The 21,662-nt window shown below is 40.0% G+C and overlaps 1 protein-coding gene across 1 annotated transcript; it reads left to right on the top strand.

Annotated features, from left to right (window-relative positions):
- The first annotated feature begins 2,099 nt into the window (after nt 1-2,099).
- Nucleotides 2,100-21,013, top strand: ppfibp2a (PPFIA binding protein 2a). The gene is made up of 24 exons (XM_070917648.1): nt 2,100-2,163; nt 3,155-3,402; nt 6,604-6,690; nt 7,715-7,828; nt 9,635-9,766; nt 11,550-11,846; nt 12,135-12,227; nt 13,527-13,638; nt 13,843-13,878; nt 14,493-14,554; nt 15,174-15,252; nt 15,421-15,545; nt 15,639-15,715; nt 15,799-15,859; nt 16,055-16,193; nt 17,084-17,225; nt 17,697-17,825; nt 18,116-18,266; nt 18,425-18,536; nt 18,786-18,874; nt 19,041-19,163; nt 19,594-19,719; nt 19,839-20,027; nt 20,181-21,013. The coding sequence occupies exons 1-24, from the start codon at nt 2,100-2,102 to the stop codon at nt 20,400-20,402; spliced, it is 3,009 nt and encodes a 1,002-aa protein (XP_070773749.1). The 3' UTR covers nt 20,403-21,013.
- Nucleotides 21,014-21,662: the final 649 nt, after the last annotated feature.

The raw sequence follows: 21,662 nt of genomic DNA, 5'->3' as shown, positions 1-21,662 counted from the left end.
TCGTCAAAACACAGCTGGATGGATTGATATTGTAGGTGTGGTGATGAATAGATAATAAACATCTATAAAATAAATGCTACAAATAGCTACATAGTCTATTTGAAAAATACACTGCCACAGTATATTGTTAATAACAGGCACTCTTTATTTAAATACATGCACATTCTCAATAAATATCTGACATTAAGATAAAACTATTCAATATCCTGAGAAAATATGTAATGAACAGCAGCTTCATCTTCTACAGCAGCTGTAGACAGTTGCAACTAATTTTTGTTCTTGCATTTCTACCCCATTTTGAAATATGTGCCCTAATGATGTCAAACTATCTAGCATTTAGATACATGCTGGAAACTACAGTACATTTCTCAAACCATATTTTCCATATGAATTTAATCTATATATTTGTAAATGTTTCAACAGCGCAGTAATGTTTTGTTTTTAGAAGTAAGCTTACTGTATGTCAGAGATCTCTGTATGAAGATATATCACTTTTTCTTGACTACTGATGCACCCTGTTGGTCATACGGTATATAACATGGCACAGTCTATGAAGTAAAACAAACTATGAAAGGTAAGGTAATAAATAGAAGGTACTTAACAAGTTAAACCAGTCAAGTAAAATAACTCAGACTAAACAGGAAACTACAATAGATCAGGTATAATCTTAGTGGCAGTTGAGCAGTTACCCTCCAAAAGTGAATGGGTGAACAGATGCTACGTAATGAAAGTGTCTGATTCATGTTCTAAATAAAAACAAAATAAAACAAACAAATTAATAAGCTGCATCCATTTCCTTGTGACTGATGTTGACTTTGACCATGTACACTAATTCTCCTTTTTTTTTTTTAATTTTGTGTTTTCCAATTTCATAAATTTTTTAGGGTTCACAGTAAAATATGTAGAAAAAAGATGATGTAATAGTACTTTTAGAGTTAAAATAAAGTTTCTCTCTAAAGTTTAGTAAGATATTACAACAAAGGAGCCTTAAATCTTAATGTAACTTTATGTTATGTCTTATCAGATCATGCCACCATAAACATTCATTTTTAGTTCGCTGAACTCGCTGAGGATTTTCCCCAGTTTAGGTGCACTGTCATTTGAGCCAACATGGACAAACGCTAAATTAAATGCAGATTAACTTGTCTTTATATGAACTAATAATAATGATGACAAATTACATTGTTTGGCTTTTATCTCCACAGATTAAAGTAGAGTAAATCTTTAGGTGACAAGTGATCTCAGTCCCATGGAAAGCTTTTCTTTCATCACTGTGAATTAATGATTGAACACACTTCATTGTTTCACCGGCTTATCTTGCTGTTGCTGTTTCGTTACAACAGAGTAGCAATAAAGCATGGCAGTATACTAAATGTCACTATATCCTAAGTGACTGCTGTGTGTCAGGAGTGTATTTATGTTATCCAAGTCCAAACACTGACTTTAATATTAATGAATAAATATAATCTTACCAAAACCCCAAGCTCTTATGGGTGCGACTGCTCAGTCAGCTGCTGCTTTTTCTAGCTTCACTGTGCGTTGCTTATCATTAAGAAGTGTGTCATCATTGCCAATCATCATCATGGTCCAATGTGCTGATGTGACCTCTGTGGCTCCACAAAAACTGCTACTTTTGAGATAAATATATAGTTATTGTCACTTCTTCCACTTTGTTTTTTTGCACTAACTGATCAAAATTAATTCACGAATGTAGTCGGTGTCGAGCAAAAATATACACAAACAAACAATGAAAAGTTAAAGACACAAAGAAACAAACTATTCTAAATATGAGCTTTGGCCTCATGTGGATAACAGCGCTGACAATGGGTAAGGCCTTGGCCGCAAAATGAGAGGAGAGTTTAAACCCAAAAGCCACATTCAGGAGGTTATTTACTTGGAAGTCACTCAGATGTCGGGACAGCTGTTGCAGCTTTGCTGTAAAAGGATCTAAGTGCGACAAGGAAGGGGAGTAGTCTGTGACGCTCTGTCTTTCTGTTGAAGACCTTTCACTCTCTCTCATTCCACCAGTTAACACTCTGTCTTCTTCATACCAGTGAATGAGGATCTACTACTGCTGCTTTATAACACAGTTTGTTGCCATGGCATCAAATGCCAGCCACATGTTGGAGGCTGCCTTGGAGCAAATGGATGACATTATTGCTGGTAAGAGTTTCTGTTTTCATTATCAATAGACTGCCCAGTTTGTAATTGCAGGCCTCTATAAAACCGGCACGACCCACATGACTTTCACATACATATATAGTACACAGAAAAAAAAGAAGGATTCGAAGGATTTTTAAATTGCGATGCATGATGAAGTTACGAACAAGAGTGATAAAAGAAGAGAGTTAGCAAAGCATTTGTTGAAGATAAGATTCACTTTGTTTTAGTTGTTTGACTGAAATAGAAGTAAGCAGGTTTTTGATTAAATGAGAACTTTGAACATTTCTTCTCTTTATTTTCCTTCACTCAGGCACTCACTCAATTATAAACTTTTGTACTTTGATTGCGTCTCCTTGAGTTTACATCTCTCACAGTACACTAATTGCATAAACTAAAGTAACTTTCCAGCATCTTGCCCTCTGTATTTTCTAGTAGAGGTGAGACATTTTAGTCAGTGCTGTTTGTCACAACCTCAGCAGTCTGTTAGTGTTTTTGCACAGGGTCAGAGGACAAAGCTTATTAGCAAATTAGCACACGGTGATGACAAACTACACCACAGTGACAGCTAATAATCACACACAGTCTATTGAAAATACATACGATTTACATTACAAAACTTTGCATTTGTCCACATCGTGTCCTGACTGCATTACTCTACCTTTGATTCAACTTCAGACATGAAAAGTACTTTCTGCAACTTAGACATGATGATTACAGTAACCTACAAGTTGAACCTCTAATTTGTGGATTTCAGAACCCACAGTGCAGTTCTCAGCCATTTGATGCTATTTACATCTAGTAAGCCACATTGGAGCACAATAGTGCCCTCAATAGGTCATTTAAGGAACTACTCTTGTAACTCTTGTAACTCTGCAGCCTGCCAGTCAAGTCTAAATATACTCAGTACTGATGCCAAAGAAACTAGGATGCTGGAGTAAGGTCATTTTCTCAGTTACTTTTCTATTCACTTTTCTGTTGCTTTTTCCTTTAGGCAAAATGGGTGAGGGGCTGTTCAGTGCTCTTGTGCGGTTAGGTGACCAGGATTACCAGTCCTCAGAGTGTACCTCAGAGTTGACCCTTCCCCTATGTATGGACCCTGCCCTCAAGGCTCTTCAGCTGACCGAGGCCCTCAGGGCGGTGCTGGAGGGCCAGGGGAGTGACGAAAAACAGGACTCTCTCAGGAAACAAGTCTCCACTGACACAGCACACGTTATACTAAAATGGCTGGAGAGAGATGAGGTGAGTACTATGTCACTCTCACATCTGAAGGCCCTCGACAGGGATGGATGACAGACCATGACAGCATTATATAACACCCAACATGCAAACTCAATCGGAAATATCCAACACATGAGAAAAGGTTCTGTTAGAGAACTGTGCTAAGGCATATACTACTACAGTCTACTACATTCTACTGCTACAAAGTCCATGGGTTTTATTAGTTGCATGATATGGTGGTCTTTGATCCTGGTCATTAACATCTGGAGGGCTTTTTCCTGTCTGCTAAGAAGAAGTGAGCTGGAAGCTGGATCCATTGCAAACTGCACTGGTAATGAGATCCAGAGCTCCTGTTTAAAGTACAAGCAGTTGCACCCCCTTTTCACTGTCTCCCTTATTTCCTTCATTCTTACACCCCTGCATTACTCCTGTCCTCCCTTTTATGCAATAATTGTTTGTTTGTCCAGGTTAGCCAACACCTGTATTTGCCCTCTTCTCCTCTGCTTACATCTGATATTGTCAACTTTACACTCACATTCCCTCCCGTTCAGTCTCCTCCACTGCCTCCTCCTCCTCCCCTTCTACGTCGACTTTACTGACTTCTTGCTCTGCACCACATCTGACAAGCATGTGCTGCAGAAAGTTTCCTCTCCCCTGTGCCCCTTTAGGAAGCCCCGCAAAATTAGCTCGACCGAGACGTACTTCAGACAGACAGACAGAGAGAGGTACAGGAGAAAGAAAGGGAGGACAGAAAAAGACGAGCGATCATGAGGTGCAGCAGAAATGCAGAGATGTGGCAGTTTGAGTGTGCTTGAGAGAGAAAACAGGAGCGAGAAAAAAGTCAGAGGTAGAAAAAAGTGAAGAGAAGAGAAGAAAGAAAGGGAGTACAGCCATCTGGCATAGTTTGAGTTATTCAGCTCAGCTCCAAAAGTCTCAGGCTGCCCAGACTCCAAACCACACGGACCAAGGTCCTCTCTGCTCTCTCTACAACTGCAATATGGAGCAATTGTAGTTAAAAGACATTGTTTTGTCTTGCTGTGGATTTTGGTATCCGTTCATCTTCCTTGATGCATTATAGCTCTGGCTTTATTCTGTTAGTATATAACATTAAGAGCCAGACCTATAGTACAATGGGCCTGCAGAATGGAGTATGATATTGATTTCTACAAACATTTTGCCTGGCTTAGGAAGGTAAGACATTCTCCACTTGCATGTCAGCTCTTCATACCTTCATACTGCACCAAAATTGCCCAAAGGATTTTGGTTGTTTATTTTGGTCATGCTTTTACAACATAATTATGGTTGCCATGGTAGATAATTTGGGAGGAAAAGATGTTTTGTTTGTGAGTTGAAGAGGTGTGCTGCAGAATATACAACACAAGCTCCTTGTGGACTGAAGGAAACGTAAGAAAAGAAGCAGCTAACTTTTACCCATTACCAATATTTGATTACAGAAATGCTGCACTTTTTAGGGTAGATGTTAAGAATTCAGGTTCTTTCATAGTCCTAAAGACAACTTTTTCCAGTTTGACTAAACAGAGCAACAAGAGCCTTGTGGAGGTGTGAATTAACTCTCCAAACTAGATTTTTTTATTAAAGCTGAAAAAAAATATTTTGACATAATTGCTGAAAATATATTTGAATGGATTACCGTTGAGATTACACATGGGTGAATTGTTGAATGCACGTCTGCCAAACGGGTCATAAGGTTAAAGTGTTTGAGGTGAAAGATAAATGGGTGAGCATGTCAGCTGAGCTCATTTCCTGTCACTTGAACCTATAGGGAGTCTTTGGATAACACATACCATCTTGCTACCATTAAGAAAGCATTAGTCTTCACTGCCTCCTTTAGGTTATAATTCTTACTGAATGTTAAATCCATAGAGGAAGCCTTTTCATGCCTGTACTTGTCAATCATTATTATGTGCAATTTTGAGCCTCAGGTTTCATAATGTATCAAGGGCATGTCAGCTATTAATTGATACACTGGATCTACACGGGCAGAACTTGTGTTGTATATATACATTTCTACTATTTACTATTTCATAATTATGTTACTTACTTACCTGTAAATAAAGTAAGTAGAAATGTGTGTGTATATATATATATATATATATATATATATATATACTTCAAGTCAAATACACAAGGTGCTATACAAGAATTACAGATATGAAAATATAAAAACACACTGAACGATGAGAGAATGAGAAACCCCTGTATTATGTAATGCAATGCAATTTCTTCTTCTTCACCTCAGTTCAACCACACCAAAAACTTCAGCCTCCAAAAATCTGCATCAACACCAAGTTTCACAAAGGAAGTCTGGACTATTATTTTAGATTGAATTACAATGTATATGGATTTCTTAATTATTATTTTGGTCACTCAGAGTAACTCTTGAAGATTGGTTTCAGCGCTGCTCATTACACATAAACATCACTGGAGATTAGTCACATTATTATAGTCCAAGTTGTGAAGCACTTGTGCGTTTGTTGGGAGGAGGAGCTGGATCCAGTTTTGCTTTAAAATTGGCTGGAAAATAGTTAAATAATTAAGGGAGCTGTTCACAATTTAAAGGAAGCCAGGATCTATTATTGCCAAATATGAAGGGGACTAGGGGAGGGACTGTGTGGGAAACAAATCCTATTAATCACAAAAAGTTAGTAAAATAGTATCTGTAATAACACTACAGTAAGCACACTGTACATTCAAATATTATACTGCTAAAACATATACATTTGGTGTTTTTAAAGCCTGACGCAAAGAGTAGCTTATATTAAAGGCTTAATATTATTGCAAACCACTTGAGTTGGCTGGCTCAGGATGATGGACACTGGGCTACATAATGTTTCCATGATTGTGGTTGAAAGACTGGATTTCTGAGAAATCTGAGCTCATTTGGTTGCACTTTACTTCTCTTGCACTGAAATATCCTTGACTACACAGGCAGCCCTGAGCTCAGCCTTCACCCAACATTTTCTTTTCCACTAATCAGCTGGTATAAAATGTTGTACACAACTTTTAATGCTGGATTAGGACTTGTAAACCTCTTACAGACTTCACCACACACGTGCCACTGACACAATAGGAAGTTGTGTGTGTACGTGCATCTGTGTGAGGCTGCAACCTCGTTGTGGAAAACCAAATTCGACCCACTGGGCAACTGTTCTGTATTAACAGTGTACTTGCTGAACTTAATAGCTGGCCTTTATTCTGAAGGTAAATCTCCATTCATCCAGCAACAGTGAGTCCTACCAGGAGCGGTTATCACGTCTGGAGGGAGACAAAGAGTCACTAATTCTGCAGGTGAGATTAGTCACCCCTGGTCCTAACATACAAAACAATGTCCCTTTTTGTATAATGTGTTGCAGTGCCTAAAGCATGCCTGGAAATCCATTTATAAAGGTGAATCAATTCCATTGGAAGTGAGCCTGCTCAAAAAAAAGAGAACATATGACACCACACTGGGAGTGGGAACTGATTCTTAACAGTACCCATATCACATAACAGTGTAAGAGGAGACAGACGAGCAAAGGAAGGAGAAAGGGCAAAGGTAGATCAGAGGACTGTGTTGTAAATGTTTGCGTAATTCCTGTATTTCTTTTCTACTGCATGGGTGAAGCAACAGTTATAAAGCTGGGTTTGGTGCTGTTACAACACTACAATGTCTTGTTTTGTGTGATGCGTTTGTCAGCGTATATATATGTGTGTAGGTGTGTGTAGTTATCAGGACCGCTGAACAAACTCTTGTCTCAGACAGGTCGAGGCTAGCACCACCATGTGCTGTAGCGTGTAGGTGTGTGTGAGAGCAGGTGCCCTGTTTGTTTCTTCAGGCCTCACATAAAACATTCCTTTGGAAAATCTGCTCCAGTTGGATGGTCGGACCTGCCTTTTAGCATGTGATTAGCTATTATGTGGCCTTAATTGTTATTCTCTGTAGATTTACATTTAACCTGCATTCTGCTGACGTTGCTAGAGCCACTGAAGTGTTGCAAGCACCTACAGAGGCACAAAGGATCATTCATTTCTTCTCAAAGGAAACCTTTGCACTGTTTGATCTGGCACAGATGTAGAAATTTCAACAAAAATGAGCACAGAAATTAAATGAAAATTGCTGTTTTTATTAATGTTAATATTAATGTGCTCTGTGAGAAACTCTGCAGTAAAAGAGATAATCTGAGGCCTAAAGAATTTTGCTCGGGCAAGGCTGCAATTATGTGGTAAAATGTGAAACTAAATGATGGCGAAACAGTTTTATTGTCAAGTTTTGGTGTAGAAATAAGACTCTCATCTCTACCAACCTTCTGTCCACACACACAATAACACACAGGTGAGTGTGCTGACAGACCAGGTGGAGGCTCAGGGGGCCAAGATCAGCGATCTAGAGAGTTCTCTGGTGGAGCATCAGCACAAACTCGACTCCACAGAGGAGATGCTACAGCAGGTACACAGCTTTACTGACCTTGAATCACAACATCTTACATTGGACTTACCAAGTGCTTGATGTGATACTGGATCAAAATCAGGAAACTCTGACTTTTACCAGGAGACATCCAGGGCTTTTATATCAATATTGTTCTTCCATTTAAAGAGATGTGACAGGACCCCGGACTGTCCATTTATCTTTTAAATATGACTCTTCTGCTGATCCAGTCTTTTCTCATAAGCTGTAGAATGCAACTCAGGATGAGTTCTGCTTCCCGGGAAGAAATTCCTTGCTATGGTTTCAGTGTATCTGGCTGCAGATTACCTTGACAACCAAAATATTTAGGACACTCAGACTCATTCCAGGACAGTGTCTCAGATTGTTTTTCTGGTTTATGCAGTGGCAGACTAGTCTGTCTGGGCAGGTGATTATAGCACAATTAGCCACACCCCCAACCTGTAACCACCAGGACTGAGTCCCTGCATGCTCACACACACACACACACACACACACACACACACACACACACACAGAGAGAGAGAGAGAGAGAGAGAGAGAGAGGGACAAACGAGTAAGGGAGGAACAGCCGAAAAAGGTGGAGAGATGGGAGGGAGAACAAATAGGGGTGGTGCTCCTCCAAGAGTTAGAAGCGTATGTCTACAACTTTCAGTTGTTTGCTTTTGACTTCAAATCTACAACAGAGACTCTGCTAAACACTATGAAGGACACTCAATGGAATGGATGTATGAAACTTTAATCTACTGAAACCACAAGACACTGCATCCATGAGGGAAACACACTTACTCTTCCTTTGCTGCAGGCAGCCACTGGAGTAAGATGAACCAGGTATTACAAAGAATAAATGCATTCTGAAAATGCTGCTCTTGTGAAATTTCAATTCAAAGTAGACTGTTTCAACCTATGCTTACTAATTTCACAGGTGCCAGGGATGTGTCTCTTAGCTATCTGATGAGCGGTGAACTAAATGCTCAGAGTCTACTTCTACGTACAGTACTGTATGTGTGCAGTGTATCAAAGGGCAGCCCGGGCTGGTTTCTTGGAGACATGGTCATTATGAGGCTTTGGACCTGAGCCGTAAATCTCTTCCTGGTGACAAAGCTCTAATATTTTCCATGTGCACTCTAGAAGAAGCCCAGATATTTTCTGAAGCCAGAGTTTTAAATGGATGCTTCCATATGTACTGTTTGCCTCCCTCCAATGCTCATTTCTGGACTTTAAGTGATTTAGCACCTGCTTGACATCAACCAAATTAGTAATACATCTGCCTGCATAGCCTGGCTTAACTCCCAAGGCTGACAGCCATTCAGGACAGATAGTCACAGAACTGTATAGCAGACCCATAGTCTCCCTCAGCACCAGGTTTGAATGGCTGCAGTTCATATTGACAGGAAAATGCACCTGTCAAAGTTATTTTAATGTTCTTTCTATGAATGTTTTGCATGCTTTTGGTACCCCTCTCTCTCTCTCTCTCTCTCTCTCTCTCTCTCTCTCTTTCTCTCTCTCTCCCCCTCTGCTGTGTACTTTGAGTGAGCTGTGAAATAGGCATTATAAATAGTGGTCATGGGTTGTGTATATTTAGCCACTCAAACAGCGTCTGAAACCAGTGGGTTTGTCTGAGGGGACTGTCAGAACAGAACAGAACAGAACTGGAAACTTGCTGTGCCTCATACTTAATGTTGCCTTTGTTCAGTAAGTATTGAACACTGTGTGTCATTGAAGGGATAATGTGTTTATGTATGTTTTGTCTTTTCCTGCATGTCTGTTTGTGTGTTTCATGCTCTTGCTGTATGTTGTTGATGACAGGAGCTCCTGCATAGGACGTCACTGGAGAACCAAAAGCTGAGTCTTATGGGGGAGGTGTCCTACCTGAAAATAAAGCTCACAGACATGGAGGGAAAACACGGCCATGGGGCTGAAAGGCAGCACAAAGCAGAGGTAGGGCTTCTCATGGAGCCAAATACGCCTATTCCTTGCGGTCAGAAGTACAGTATATAGGTTTGGTTGTGTTGTCAGAACTTATTTAACCCTAATATGTATCCATCAAAACAAGGTTGCTTTGTTGAGTAGTACCAGCTGGACTTGATTGACTTGCTTTTCTTTAATTAGTAGCTCAGCTTCCTAAATTTGGACTAGCAATCATTTCACTCATGTCATATTCTTGATTAGGAAATGTTTAAATGTGAATGCCTATCACAGAGGACTGTTTGCAAGGAGGAATCAGTTAAGCTAAAATCCTCAGGAACGTCTGTTATACTTTAGTGCTTGGAAAGTTTAACCTTTCTCTGCCAGGAATGACGAGGGTACACACAAAAATCTGCCTTGTGTTCTGATGGATCTAACCTTGAAGTCAGCTGCTGATTTTATGGAAGACCATAAACACTTTCTGGAAGGATGGAGGGGAACATTCACCCGAACCCTGGCTCTGTTGTTCCTGGGCAAAGTCTACAGGAAAAATTTCTCCGCGGGGTTTAAACTTTTTTTGTCAGTTTCAACTGAATCATGTATTTGCTTAAGACCGATTACCAGACATCCTGGGCATTCAGTGACCATATGAATTGGAGAAAGGGAAAGCAGCACTACAACCAGACAGGATACTGTAATGTATGTAGTTACTGTCAAAACACTGCTGGTCAAAGAGCCCTTTTGTCCTCAGGTTAAAAGAGTTCAGGCATAGCTGAGCTGGCATGATGGATGGCGGGCCAAATATGAGTGTGTGTAGGCTTCAGCCCAGAGAATTTTGTTCTTGGTGGTGGGTAAAGGTTGACTGGGCCATTCTGAAAAAAGGACCCTCTTCCTAACTGGAGGCATGTTCCCAAAAACATTTGACATCTATAAAGTAAATGAAAAAAGAAGATTTACTTAAATAAGTTTGAGTGTTTATTGGGATTTGATTTGCTCTTCTTAGCATACAAAAATTGCATACTTTAGGTGTGTTTTAGTAGACAGCAGTGTTTCAGCACTTCTTAATCCTGCTTTCATCATGTGCACAAACCCAACTTTCCCTACAACAGCTGCTTGGACTTAAGGAGAATAGGAAAAAATCTGCTTTGAAAACTTTACTGGCCTCCCACGTGCTGCCTCTACTACACAAACATGCACACACACACACGTAGAAGCCTCCTTGCTGGGGAGCCAGTAAACTCATAGTTAAATTTAGCCATGGAGGCACTCAATATCATCTGTCATATCCGCTGTACCGGACCCCAAGTGAGACTTCCTCCGTCCACAGGCCAAGCATAACTCGGCTGCTGTTTACACTCTTTCTGAGGGAACATGGGCACAGATCACATACCAAAGATGGCAAACCTACTCACCCCTTTTGCAATTTATCAGTGCAAACTACCCAATTGATAAACTGGATATCCATGAATTCAGGAATATGGCACAGCATAATGTTAATACAGTTATGAGCAAAGCAAGAGGTAAATTCAGGTTCGTGAACATATACAAAACAATATGTGTTCACCTAGACCAGATGAGACTAACTGGCCCAGTCTGTTTGCATTAGGGGACCAGCCAAGGATTTGTGTTTCTAATACAGCTAATCATATTCATGTATTCATGTAGAATGATTTAAAATATCAGATTAAGTAGACATGAAGTAGAGGAACAAACGTATTCACACACAAACACAGACATATACTATGTACTCTACAGTATTTCTTCTTCTCTTTCTAAACATTTCTCTCACTTCTTTCTCCCCCACTGCATCTGTCAGACTGTCGTGAATTTCATTAGTGAGCTGCAGGAGCAGATGTGTAGGTTTCAGAAGGAGATCAATAGCAAGATCCAGGAGAAAAAGGCCTTGGAGATCCCGGCTGACAGAAGCTCTCCAGGCACGTGCCCCGCTGAGTCCACTGAGGGCCAGGGCTCAGACCCCGGGCCGTCCTGTGACAGAACCTCAGGGGCAATGCACAAACTAGAAGAGGCTCCAGATGGGCCTGATGGGAGCACACACAGCCTGGAAGAGGGTAGCTCAGATGCAGAGCAGCAGTACCACTGTGGAGGAGAAAGTGTAGGCACAGCCTGCCTGCATGACTTCTAATGTTGTGCGCAGCATGGGTTGTCTCACTTTAGTGTTTGTGATCCTTAGGTTCAGATGCACCTGAAACAAGCAGTGCTCAATGTCACTGTGCAACTTGGTCATCGTATTTATCTGTTATGCATCAGTCTGTGACACAACTAATGGTTGACACATTTCATGTAATTTAACATTGTGTGTTATGAAAGAACAATGTGCAGATTTACTAATATCACCTTAATATTTAAACTAGCTAAATGTTCTAAACATGTTCTGTTTAAGGGCTTACTTATGGAGCTCAGGATTCTCAAGGACAAAGTGGAACATCTGGAGGATCAGAAACTACAGTATGAGACGAAACTCAAAGCAACAAAGGTAAAAGAAAGTTCTGAATTTCACGGTGTCTAGACTTTGCAATACACCATCAGTGCCCAAATTCCACTGCTAACTGTCCATTCAACTTTCCTAAATGCTGTCCAAACGATGTTCCAGCCAGTTAAGTGAGTCATGTCTGTTTTGCACACACACCTATGTTTTCTTTCTATTTTAAAGTACTGTAGAAATAGATTTGATGATGGCTTAGTCCTTTTGTAATGTCCTACTTGTATTCTTTGGCATGATCCCATGGCATTAACTTCTTAGAGATTAGATAATCTCTCCCATTATTTCATCATCTCTCTCTGTCTTTCTTGCTGTCTTTCCCTTCTGGTGCAATAGCTGTCTGTGTCTGTGTATTAGATTGTATTTCATTGTGCTGTTATTCTTCCACCTGCCCACTCACACGGTAGTTTGATTTTAAATGACACATCTGCTACTTCACTTTTAATTCTTTAAACTTCTATAAGTGTTTCCTTGTCAACCTACAATCACAACATGATTGGCATTAGGGTCGTGGAATGAAATGTTTAAAATGTTGGAATTATCCATTTTGGTGGTTCTCAAAGGAAGTCCCCCTGGTTTGCTGCCTTCTGCAGTTTTTAGATGTTCATCAAATATCCTATTGACATCTCTCCATTAACTGGACGAACAAATACTATATTTCACAGAAATATTTTCCTTGTTATTCTCAGTTAAGAGCTTTGGTTACTGGTGGCAGATTGCTAGACAAATATCTTTTGAATCAAACTAGGAAAATTGTAATGCACACTAGAATAACTGACTACAGATATGGCAGATACAAACCAGTGGGGAGTAATGTTTTGATACAGTAAAATTGGTTAATGATGAGGCAAAAAGTGTATTTTCCACCTTCCCCTTTCTTTCCCCTTTTCACAACATACAGATAGAAGACACTGGCAAATAGATCTGTCTGAACTTAACTTTATTGCCATCTGTTTTTTTCTCATACTCTGTAACTAACTTCAAAACAAACTATAAACTCCAGACTAATATTTGGTTCTCTAAAATTCAGTAAAGAAAAATTTCTGTGCTTTTGTTGTGGGTATATATATATATATATATATATGTAGTGGTGGAAAAAAACATCAATATCTGACAAACTTTGGGTTTCAAGTGGCACTTTAAATTAAGATGTATGTATATATCTTATTTTTGTGAACGTGAAAGAGCTTTTAGCTGTGCCTGATTAAACAGACATGTGTTGGCACATACAGTACATTTGTGCAGAACTGCGTGTCCTTTCTGCTAAGATTCCTCACTGTGTGGCACCCACAGGCAGAGATCAGCAGCCTTCAGCAGCTTCTGCTCAGTAGGAACGCTGAGATCGAGAGCTTGCACACTCAGCTGCTGGCAAGACCCTCTCTATCCCCCGAGAGCTCAGACAGAGGTAAGCAAAGCAACTAGCTTTAAGCCCTCCACCAATCTGCCAACAACAGCCTTTCACTCTGACAAAGTGACAAAGTTACCCAGCCTGATAGTTGACACAGTTAATGACTCCTTTTCGCATTCATTAACTTGCAGTAACAGCTGTGGGAAAAGTCTGTCTTGGCCCTTAATAAACTGTCTCATCATGGGTCTCTGTCTCTCTCAGAGGAGGAGATGTACAGGAAGAGGCTAAACACCAAATGTAAGCCTGAAGAGTACTTAATGAAAATCGTTTTCGGGCCATGTCTACTTTTGATCTTTTATTTATTTCCTCTCTACAGACATGTCTCTTTATTTTATTATCTTTTGTTTCCTTCTGCTCTGAGGGGCAGCTTTGACAATCACCAACTGGTTTCCAAATTTACTCGATGCGCTATCTCTTTTCCCTTCGGCTTCTTCATCATCTTCATGGATTCCTGAAAGCATAATGTCTTGTTTGTTTTTTAATTTTGTCTGTCATAGATAAACACTCCCCTGGGGCACTTGCTTAGTATAATCACTATAGTCACTGAACAGCAATGCTGCCTGTTTTGCCCTCAACTGTTACAAATCAAGTGTCTATGGACTGTGGGCCCAAATATGTAAAAGCTGACATGGCTATAGCTATGATTGGTGGATAAAAAAAAAGGCTTGGGTGAATCTAAAAATACATGGTTTAGATGACACTCTGGTATAAATCATGCTAGCATGTATTTTTGCATTTCCTTTCTTTCTATACAACCATATGCCTCTACATGTCCATACAAAATGCTAATCTATATGACATGAGCAGCTGCCTATAAGGATTAATAATCAGTATGTTGTTTCTCTTTATAGATCAGGAACTGCAGAAGCTTAGAAGTGGAATGAAATCACTGGTAGCTGCCAATGATGAAAAGGTAAGTCAACGCAGCTGTATGTGATTATGCAGTATAGAGCAGCGTGTGTGTTGTCATCAGTTTACTACAATGTAAAGTGTCTTACTGGCCTGTAAATAGTGCTATCATCACTGCTGTTTAAAAGGTTAGAAGGTAACTGTTTTTAGAGGCGCCGCCCCCCAACCATTTATAGTACAGAGGGGCTTTTGTATTCTCCCTCCCAGAGAATCTTGGACTTTAAAGACTTACAGACGCAGACCTACATGTGGCACACGAGTGCAGACACACTGGTACACACACACCCTAGGGCGAGCCATTTCAGGCAAAGCCACACTTAAGTAGGCCTGGACCTGCCAAGCCTAATTTTGGAGTAAGCTGCATTAAGAGAACCATGGCAAAACCAGGCATGGGCACCACTTCAAAAAACACACACTCCATGCAGCTGGTTACCACAACTGAGATTTCCAGCCAGGCCTGTGTCTACTTTGATGTAAAGGCCATATGGTGAAAGAGAGACGTTTATGTAGCATATCGGTCAATAACAGAGTGGAGCGCACTCCATATGTGTGTTTCCTAACCTTAGATACACATCTTAATTGAGTTTTGTTGGCCTTGAACCGCCTTTCTCTGTTTTCTTCAGGACAGACGTATTGAAGAGCTCACTCTGCTCCTGAATCAGTGCAGGCAATTCAGAGAGGTCACTCACACCACAAGGCAAGGTAATCAGCTTATTCACTCCTTCATCCTTCCCTTGCGGCATTTGTACCGTGTTAGCAACAACGTTTTTTTGTTGAGCATAGTGAAAACCACCACACTTCCTTCCTTAACAGGAACGTATGCCACTGATCAAGATGAGGAAAAAATATTTTTTCTCTTTGTTACTGTAGCTCCACCTGCTGTTCGTTCGTTGTCAAATGGTAGGACTGCGTCAAGCAGCAGTGAGGAAGAAGAGCATGGACTGATGAAGAACACTGACTCTGCCAGTGCCAAATCTGAGGATGTAAAGTCTGAAGTGGGTACAAACAATTTCAGCTGGTCTCATGCTAGTTAAAGTTTTTTGTTTGTATGATTTTGACAATAAGTTTACTTTCTCTACACTTCAAAGGTATCACAGGTTTCCACAAACAGCTCTTCCTCCCAGCAAACATCTCTTTCATCAGCCCAGAAGGACAGTGATTCCAGGTAGTGAAGGAGCTTTTCATCCATGCATGACTCTCCAATGTCTCTTGAATTTTATTGAGATGATTGTGCTTTTATCTTCTCAGAACAGAACCACAGACATTATCAAGTAGCATGAATGACCTAACAAATGGACCTTTACAAAAGGTATTTTTTAAACATCATACACATGATATACTAAAAATGTTTTCCTACAAAATATACAAGCTACTGTAATGTTTCTTACATAATTGATGCATAAGAGAATTTGCTCATTTGTGTAGACATTATAGTGTTTTGTGCATATATTTACAGTTGTTTACAGACGTCTTTTTTATTTATATCTGTGTGTGGTCTATCCAGACTGGTCTGGGTGACACCAGAAGTCAGACGCTGCCTGTGAATTCCTCTCTGTCAGAGCAGAATGGGATCGGAGACAGTGGCAGTGAAATCCAGAGTCAGAGGTCTCCAGATGGGAGCGAAGATGGAGACTCCAGCCAAAGTAAATCCAGATATATTAACTCAGCCTATAAGGGGATGTTATTTATGGTATGATGGATAATGTGCAGTAATAATCTCTGATATAGGATCAGACCTCCTTTTTCTGTAGAATAGTCATGAGGTCGATAATTCCCATGAGCAAAGGCAGTATTCATATTTGGAGCAAACCACTCTCCTTTGACCAGACGACCACTGTTGCTTTGATCACGGCTAATTGCAGAGGCCCCTGACAGAGCAGATGGATCATGGGATAGTCTTTCTTACCAAACACACCCTCTCTTTCGCTTCTGATTGACCACATTCACCCCAGCTCCACCCTTCCTCAGCTTCACTGGCCAGTTTTAACTTGAGCCCCAACCTGATTTCTCTCTGCTGCGTTCTGCTGTAGCGTGGTGACTGACTGCTGCCTACAGCATAAAGATCACACGCTGTAAAATTTTGTTTAAACCCCTTGTTTTTCATGGAGCATTAAGTGCTGAATTATTTGCTGGACTCAATGGTCTGTAACCTGTGCTGCCTCTCGTGAATGGAGCATTGTGAAAAGGCAGACCACCACACGTTAATGTTCTGTTTGGTATACAAAGAGAGTAAAAAATGTTTTTTCCTGCTTTCTACTCAATCATCATCATCAAGATTTTGACTTTAACAATGGCTCAACTACAGGAAACAAAAAATTAGACAGTCTAAGCTTTTCAAATACTGTTATGGAAATGCTTTTTGGCAAGATCACAGTGAGGCTATGTCTGCTGTAATTATCACAAGGAAACCGCCATTTTTAACTAACCAAATGCATCTATAAAATGTTGCATCTGAGTAGCCCTCTACAGTACATTCATACAATTTGAAACTCAGTAGTTTTACACTGACTGTGGTTTTCGCAACCTCTTTAAGGAAAGCTGGACAAAGTTGATGACAGCACTTCAAGCGATAATTCCCCTGTTCATTCTGGAGCTAACGCACAGCCGGGCCAGCGAGTTGTGGGCTCACCAGAGTACATGAAGAATAACAGGAGCTTCAAGAGACTCTGGGGAAAGTGAGTGTGTGGAAATACATTGATACGTCAACAATACATCAACACAGATGATAATGATGTAGGCCGAAAAAACAACAACCAAACATTAAATAAATGTAACTAAAAAATATTTATATCAAATATATTTATTGGTGTAAAAAACATATATATGTTTATGTGATGTAAAGAGAAAAGAAATACATAGATATTACTATAGGATATAAACTATCCTTCTGTGGTTACATTTACCAAGTAAACACTTACTATAACATTTCTGAAATTACACAATTACACAAAATATTGAGTAACAACAGATTAATTGACTTTCAGTATTAAAAGACTACAGTAATACCTTTATCTCACATCTTATTATTTATATTTATCAACAATAAGTTGAGTATATACTGATTGTGCCAAATGCATTATGATTTTACTTTGAGAATGAAAGCAGTTTCCAGCGTGTTTATCCAGAGATTTCCCTCATCCATACAGACTTCGAAGAACCCAGTCCGGAGGGCTTCAGGCAGCAGATCCAGATGCTGGTCAGTTTAGAAGAGGGGGACTGCGGGCAACAGCAGGACCCAGACTGACCAGGACCCCCGAATCTTATGACTCTGCACGGTAAAGCTCAGTGTGCCACTACCAGACCTTGTAGTACAGTACTCCTATTTTAAATGTTTGAGGGTTTAGTATCAGCCAAGTAATCAGCCATTATCATTTGCTGCTTTGAAATAATCTGATGTGGTTCTCCTGCCTCATCCCCACTATTCTTAAATACTCAAATGAAAAGAGGCTATAGGGCTTTTCTTAGCATAACAAATTCTGTTTTAAATGTATGGTATGATTGAAGTATTAAGATTGCTATTTCAAATACTTGCAATAAATTAATCGATTACTTTTTTTTATTTCAGTGATATGAATATCCCATTCAGCCAATGGACCAAGGAGCAGGTGTGTGGCTGGCTAGAGGACTATGGACTGGGCCAGTATGTCAATCTCACTAGACAGTGGGTTGAAAATGGACAGACACTGCTGTCTGCCACACCTCAGGACTTTGAGAAGGTCAGAGAATAAACCAGGACAGTTAACACCAATTTAAACTAAACACTGCTAAAACATCTTGAATTTACAACTCAGTGATTAAACATTTATAAATCCCTGAACTAAAAAAAGTTTATAAGGCTATATTAAATTGCATAAACAGTCCTTTCTGACCCCAGGAGATGGGTATGAAGAACCCACTGCACAGGAAGAAGCTGCAGCTCGCTCTGAGTGCCTTCACCACTAAAGTTATAGAGAAATCGTCAGAGCTGGACTACATCTGGGTCACCCGTAAGTTTCTTTCTACATGTAATATTTTGAACTTCTCATGCTGCATGTTCTCATTTGAATCATCCCACAAAACAAAGAAATGTAATGTGTTAGATGTAAATGTGTGTGAAAAAATGCAAATATAGCCAGCGCTCAAAAAACAGGAACTGTATCTTAACTGAGCAGTTACAGTGGACGTGTTTTTACAGCTGATGATACGTGTCAGTTTAGTAAGTGAAGTGAATTGATGTCTGACTTTCACCTACTCAGGCTGGTTGGATGATATTGGTTTGCCTCAGTATAAAGATCAATTCCATGAAGCTCGAGTAGATGGCCGAATGATACAATACCTCACAGTGGTAAGACTTAATCTAGCATGTACTGCAACATTTTTTTTTGAATAAGGCGGAGGCCTGCAAATACATTTATTGAAATTTCAGACATAATTTTAAAAAATCAAATAAAACAATGACATGAATTTGTACACTTTTCATGAAGTTCACTGATCTTCTGCTGTTCACTCAGAATGACCTCTTGACTCTAAAGGTCACCAGCCAGCTTCATCATCTCAGTATTAAATGTGCCATCCATGTTCTTCATGCCAACAAGTTCAACCCCAACTGTCTTCGACGTAGGCCAGGGGAAGAGGTAATTGTGGATCGTGCCAGGGTGTATTGTATGTAGCAGTTGTCTTATGTTTTATGTTATGCTACATTTTGTGTGTAAGTTTGAAATATTAATACTCAAAGTTGAGAGAACGTAACACATTACAGACATTCAAATACAAGGACATTTTTCATGAAAAGTGTTTTTCTGAGATATGAAGTGTTTTACTGAGATACTTCTCTTAGACGGTGTCACCACATCAGTTGCCCACAAGATGGCGACAGAAAGACAGACGTTAAATCCTTTCAAACACGGAGCATTTTTCCTTTTATACAATTGCTTCCAAAGTCTTAGTGCTGTTTAAGCTTAATTCTGCTCACTTTGAGTGTATTTAGAAGAAGGGCCAAGCAGTTATAAGTGAGATGGAAGGGGGAATATTGCCAATTTATATTTTTATTTTAAACTTCCTTAGAGACAGCCCTCTCCCTCAGAGGTGGTGCAGTGGTCTAACCATCGTGTGATGGAGTGGCTAAGAGCTGTGGATCTAGCTGAGTACGCTCCTAATCTACGGGGCAGCGGCGTTCATGGTGGGCTGATTGTAAGTACTGTACATTTTAGGTTAAGTTTTTCAAGTCATACTGGCATTACATGCTTGCATTACATGCCTGGAGACCTAAATGTGTTGCTGCCATCTGCTGTCAATATGCTCATCCATAGATCCTGGAGCCTCGCTTCAGCTCAGAGACTTTGGCCCTGCTGTTAAATATTCCTCCTCAGAAGACTTTGCTCCGCCGCCACCTCGCCGCTACCTTCTCTGCCCTGGTGGGGACTCAGGCCACGCAGGAGAAGCGAGAGTATGGTAATGCCACAGGCCATGTGCCCCTTACCACCACTGCTAAAGTAAAGGTAAGAGCACAATCTGAGAATCTACATGGTCAGAATCAGAATCAGAAATACTTTATTGATCCCCGGGGGGAAATTAGACATTAGTTCTGTGGTTGTTGAAGCATAAAACAAAAATGATTTATTAATGGGGTTGGAATTTTTTTGTGTTTTCAGCCAAAGAAGCTCGGCTTCACCCAATTCAGTCACCTCAGAAAGAGGAAACCTGATGAATCTGCGGACTATATCTGCCCAATAGACAGTGGAGCGCTGACAGTGAATGGAGTTTCTCGCTTGCCCGCTGCAGCACTCAGGGGCCTCAGCCCCATCTTGGACAGACAGGCTGAGAGGCGGGAGCAGGTGGGGATCAAAGTTCAGGCTAATGGCCCAAAACAATAATTTAAAAAATACAGTAAGAAACTCCACCCTCCCCTCTCACTCATTAAGTGACTTTGTGAATAGTGAAAGTTCTAATGCAGAAATGTACCCAAGATGAATCCATGTGGTGATTTGATGGATGGGCTGCAAAGGTGTTTCACAGGTGATGTTAATTGATGTTAATATATATTTTTAACCAGTTACTTAAACAATATTCATCTGAAATGGTGATGAATAGTGACATTGTGTGAATTGTTTTATGAAAGCTGCTCTCTGCATTCCTTATACAGTTGGATTCCAAAGCTTATGTTTGCTTTAAAACAATGCATTTTACTGACCATTTTGTATCTAAACTTCTGTAGATTTAGTTGGACTATTGATGACCTTTTCTTCTTCTATATCTGGATTGACTGTACAGTATAACACTTGGTGCCAGTTATTTTAAGAATGTTTCTCATTCATTTTCTGTATGACTGACAAAAAAAATCAAAAATTAAATAATTTTGATTCTTGACGGTACACTTACTCTTCTGCACCTTCGGATCTGGCTGGTTTGTATACCTTAGGATTATCCTACCCAAATGTTGCCTTGTTTCATGAGATCATTGTGAATAAAATATAATAGACAACAAGATAGCCTTGTTTGAATTTTTTGAGAAGCTGAAGAAGAGAAGAAAGCCTAACTGAACTATCTAACTAACTAGTCTCCATCAAAGCAAATGCTTTTGCTGCCATCTGGTGTATAAATACTTACTGTTGTCTCTGAACAGCTTGATCATATTTAGATTTTAGCTCAATTACAGCATACGGTACTGAAACAGATGTAGTTTTGAGACTTTTTAATAGGAGAAAATTATTAGCACTGTTGCAGTATATTTGTTTATAGTCAGAGAGGTTTGTGTGGTGCAAGGACCTTTAATGTTTTAGGATGACATCACTTCCTGAGGATGGATCTCAGGCTCTTGAATGGGCAGGGGATCCAAGACTGCCCACTGCTGGTGGAAAAATAAAAATGCAAGAATGCTTGGCATCCCACCATTGTAAGTTTGCTACCAGCTCAGTTTTTTTTAAAGTGGAAGAGCCTGAATAGCTGCTTTAATGCAGAGGACAGGACTGAAATGGATCTTGGTTTGATTTGGTTGGTGAGTTAATCAAAATAAATGAATCAAACAATCAATGATCCTCTTGTTGGTGAATATTTGGCTTGTTCTCACACATACATTGCCAACTACACCAAAACATAATCTGGTGTTGAGAAGCATTTTCTACTTATATAGAGAC

Source organism: Enoplosus armatus, chromosome 1, assembly GCF_043641665.1.
Source record: "Enoplosus armatus isolate fEnoArm2 chromosome 1, fEnoArm2.hap1, whole genome shotgun sequence".
Taxonomy (NCBI): domain Eukaryota; kingdom Metazoa; phylum Chordata; class Actinopteri; order Centrarchiformes; family Enoplosidae; genus Enoplosus; species Enoplosus armatus.
Note: the sequence above shows the minus strand (reverse complement) of the source record. Positions and strands in the feature narration are given on the sequence as shown.

Coding starts and splice junctions, on each gene's coding strand:
- ppfibp2a (XM_070917648.1), top strand. CDS start 2,100: ATGGCATCAAATGCCAGCCACATGTTGGAGGCTGCCTTGGAGCAAATG. Junction 15,253..15,420: donor CACTCACACCACAAGGCAAG/GTAATCAGCTTA, acceptor TTGTTACTGTAG/CTCCACCTGCTGTTCGTTCG. Junction 15,546..15,638: donor CTGAGGATGTAAAGTCTGAA/GTGGGTACAAAC, acceptor TACACTTCAAAG/GTATCACAGGTTTCCACAAA.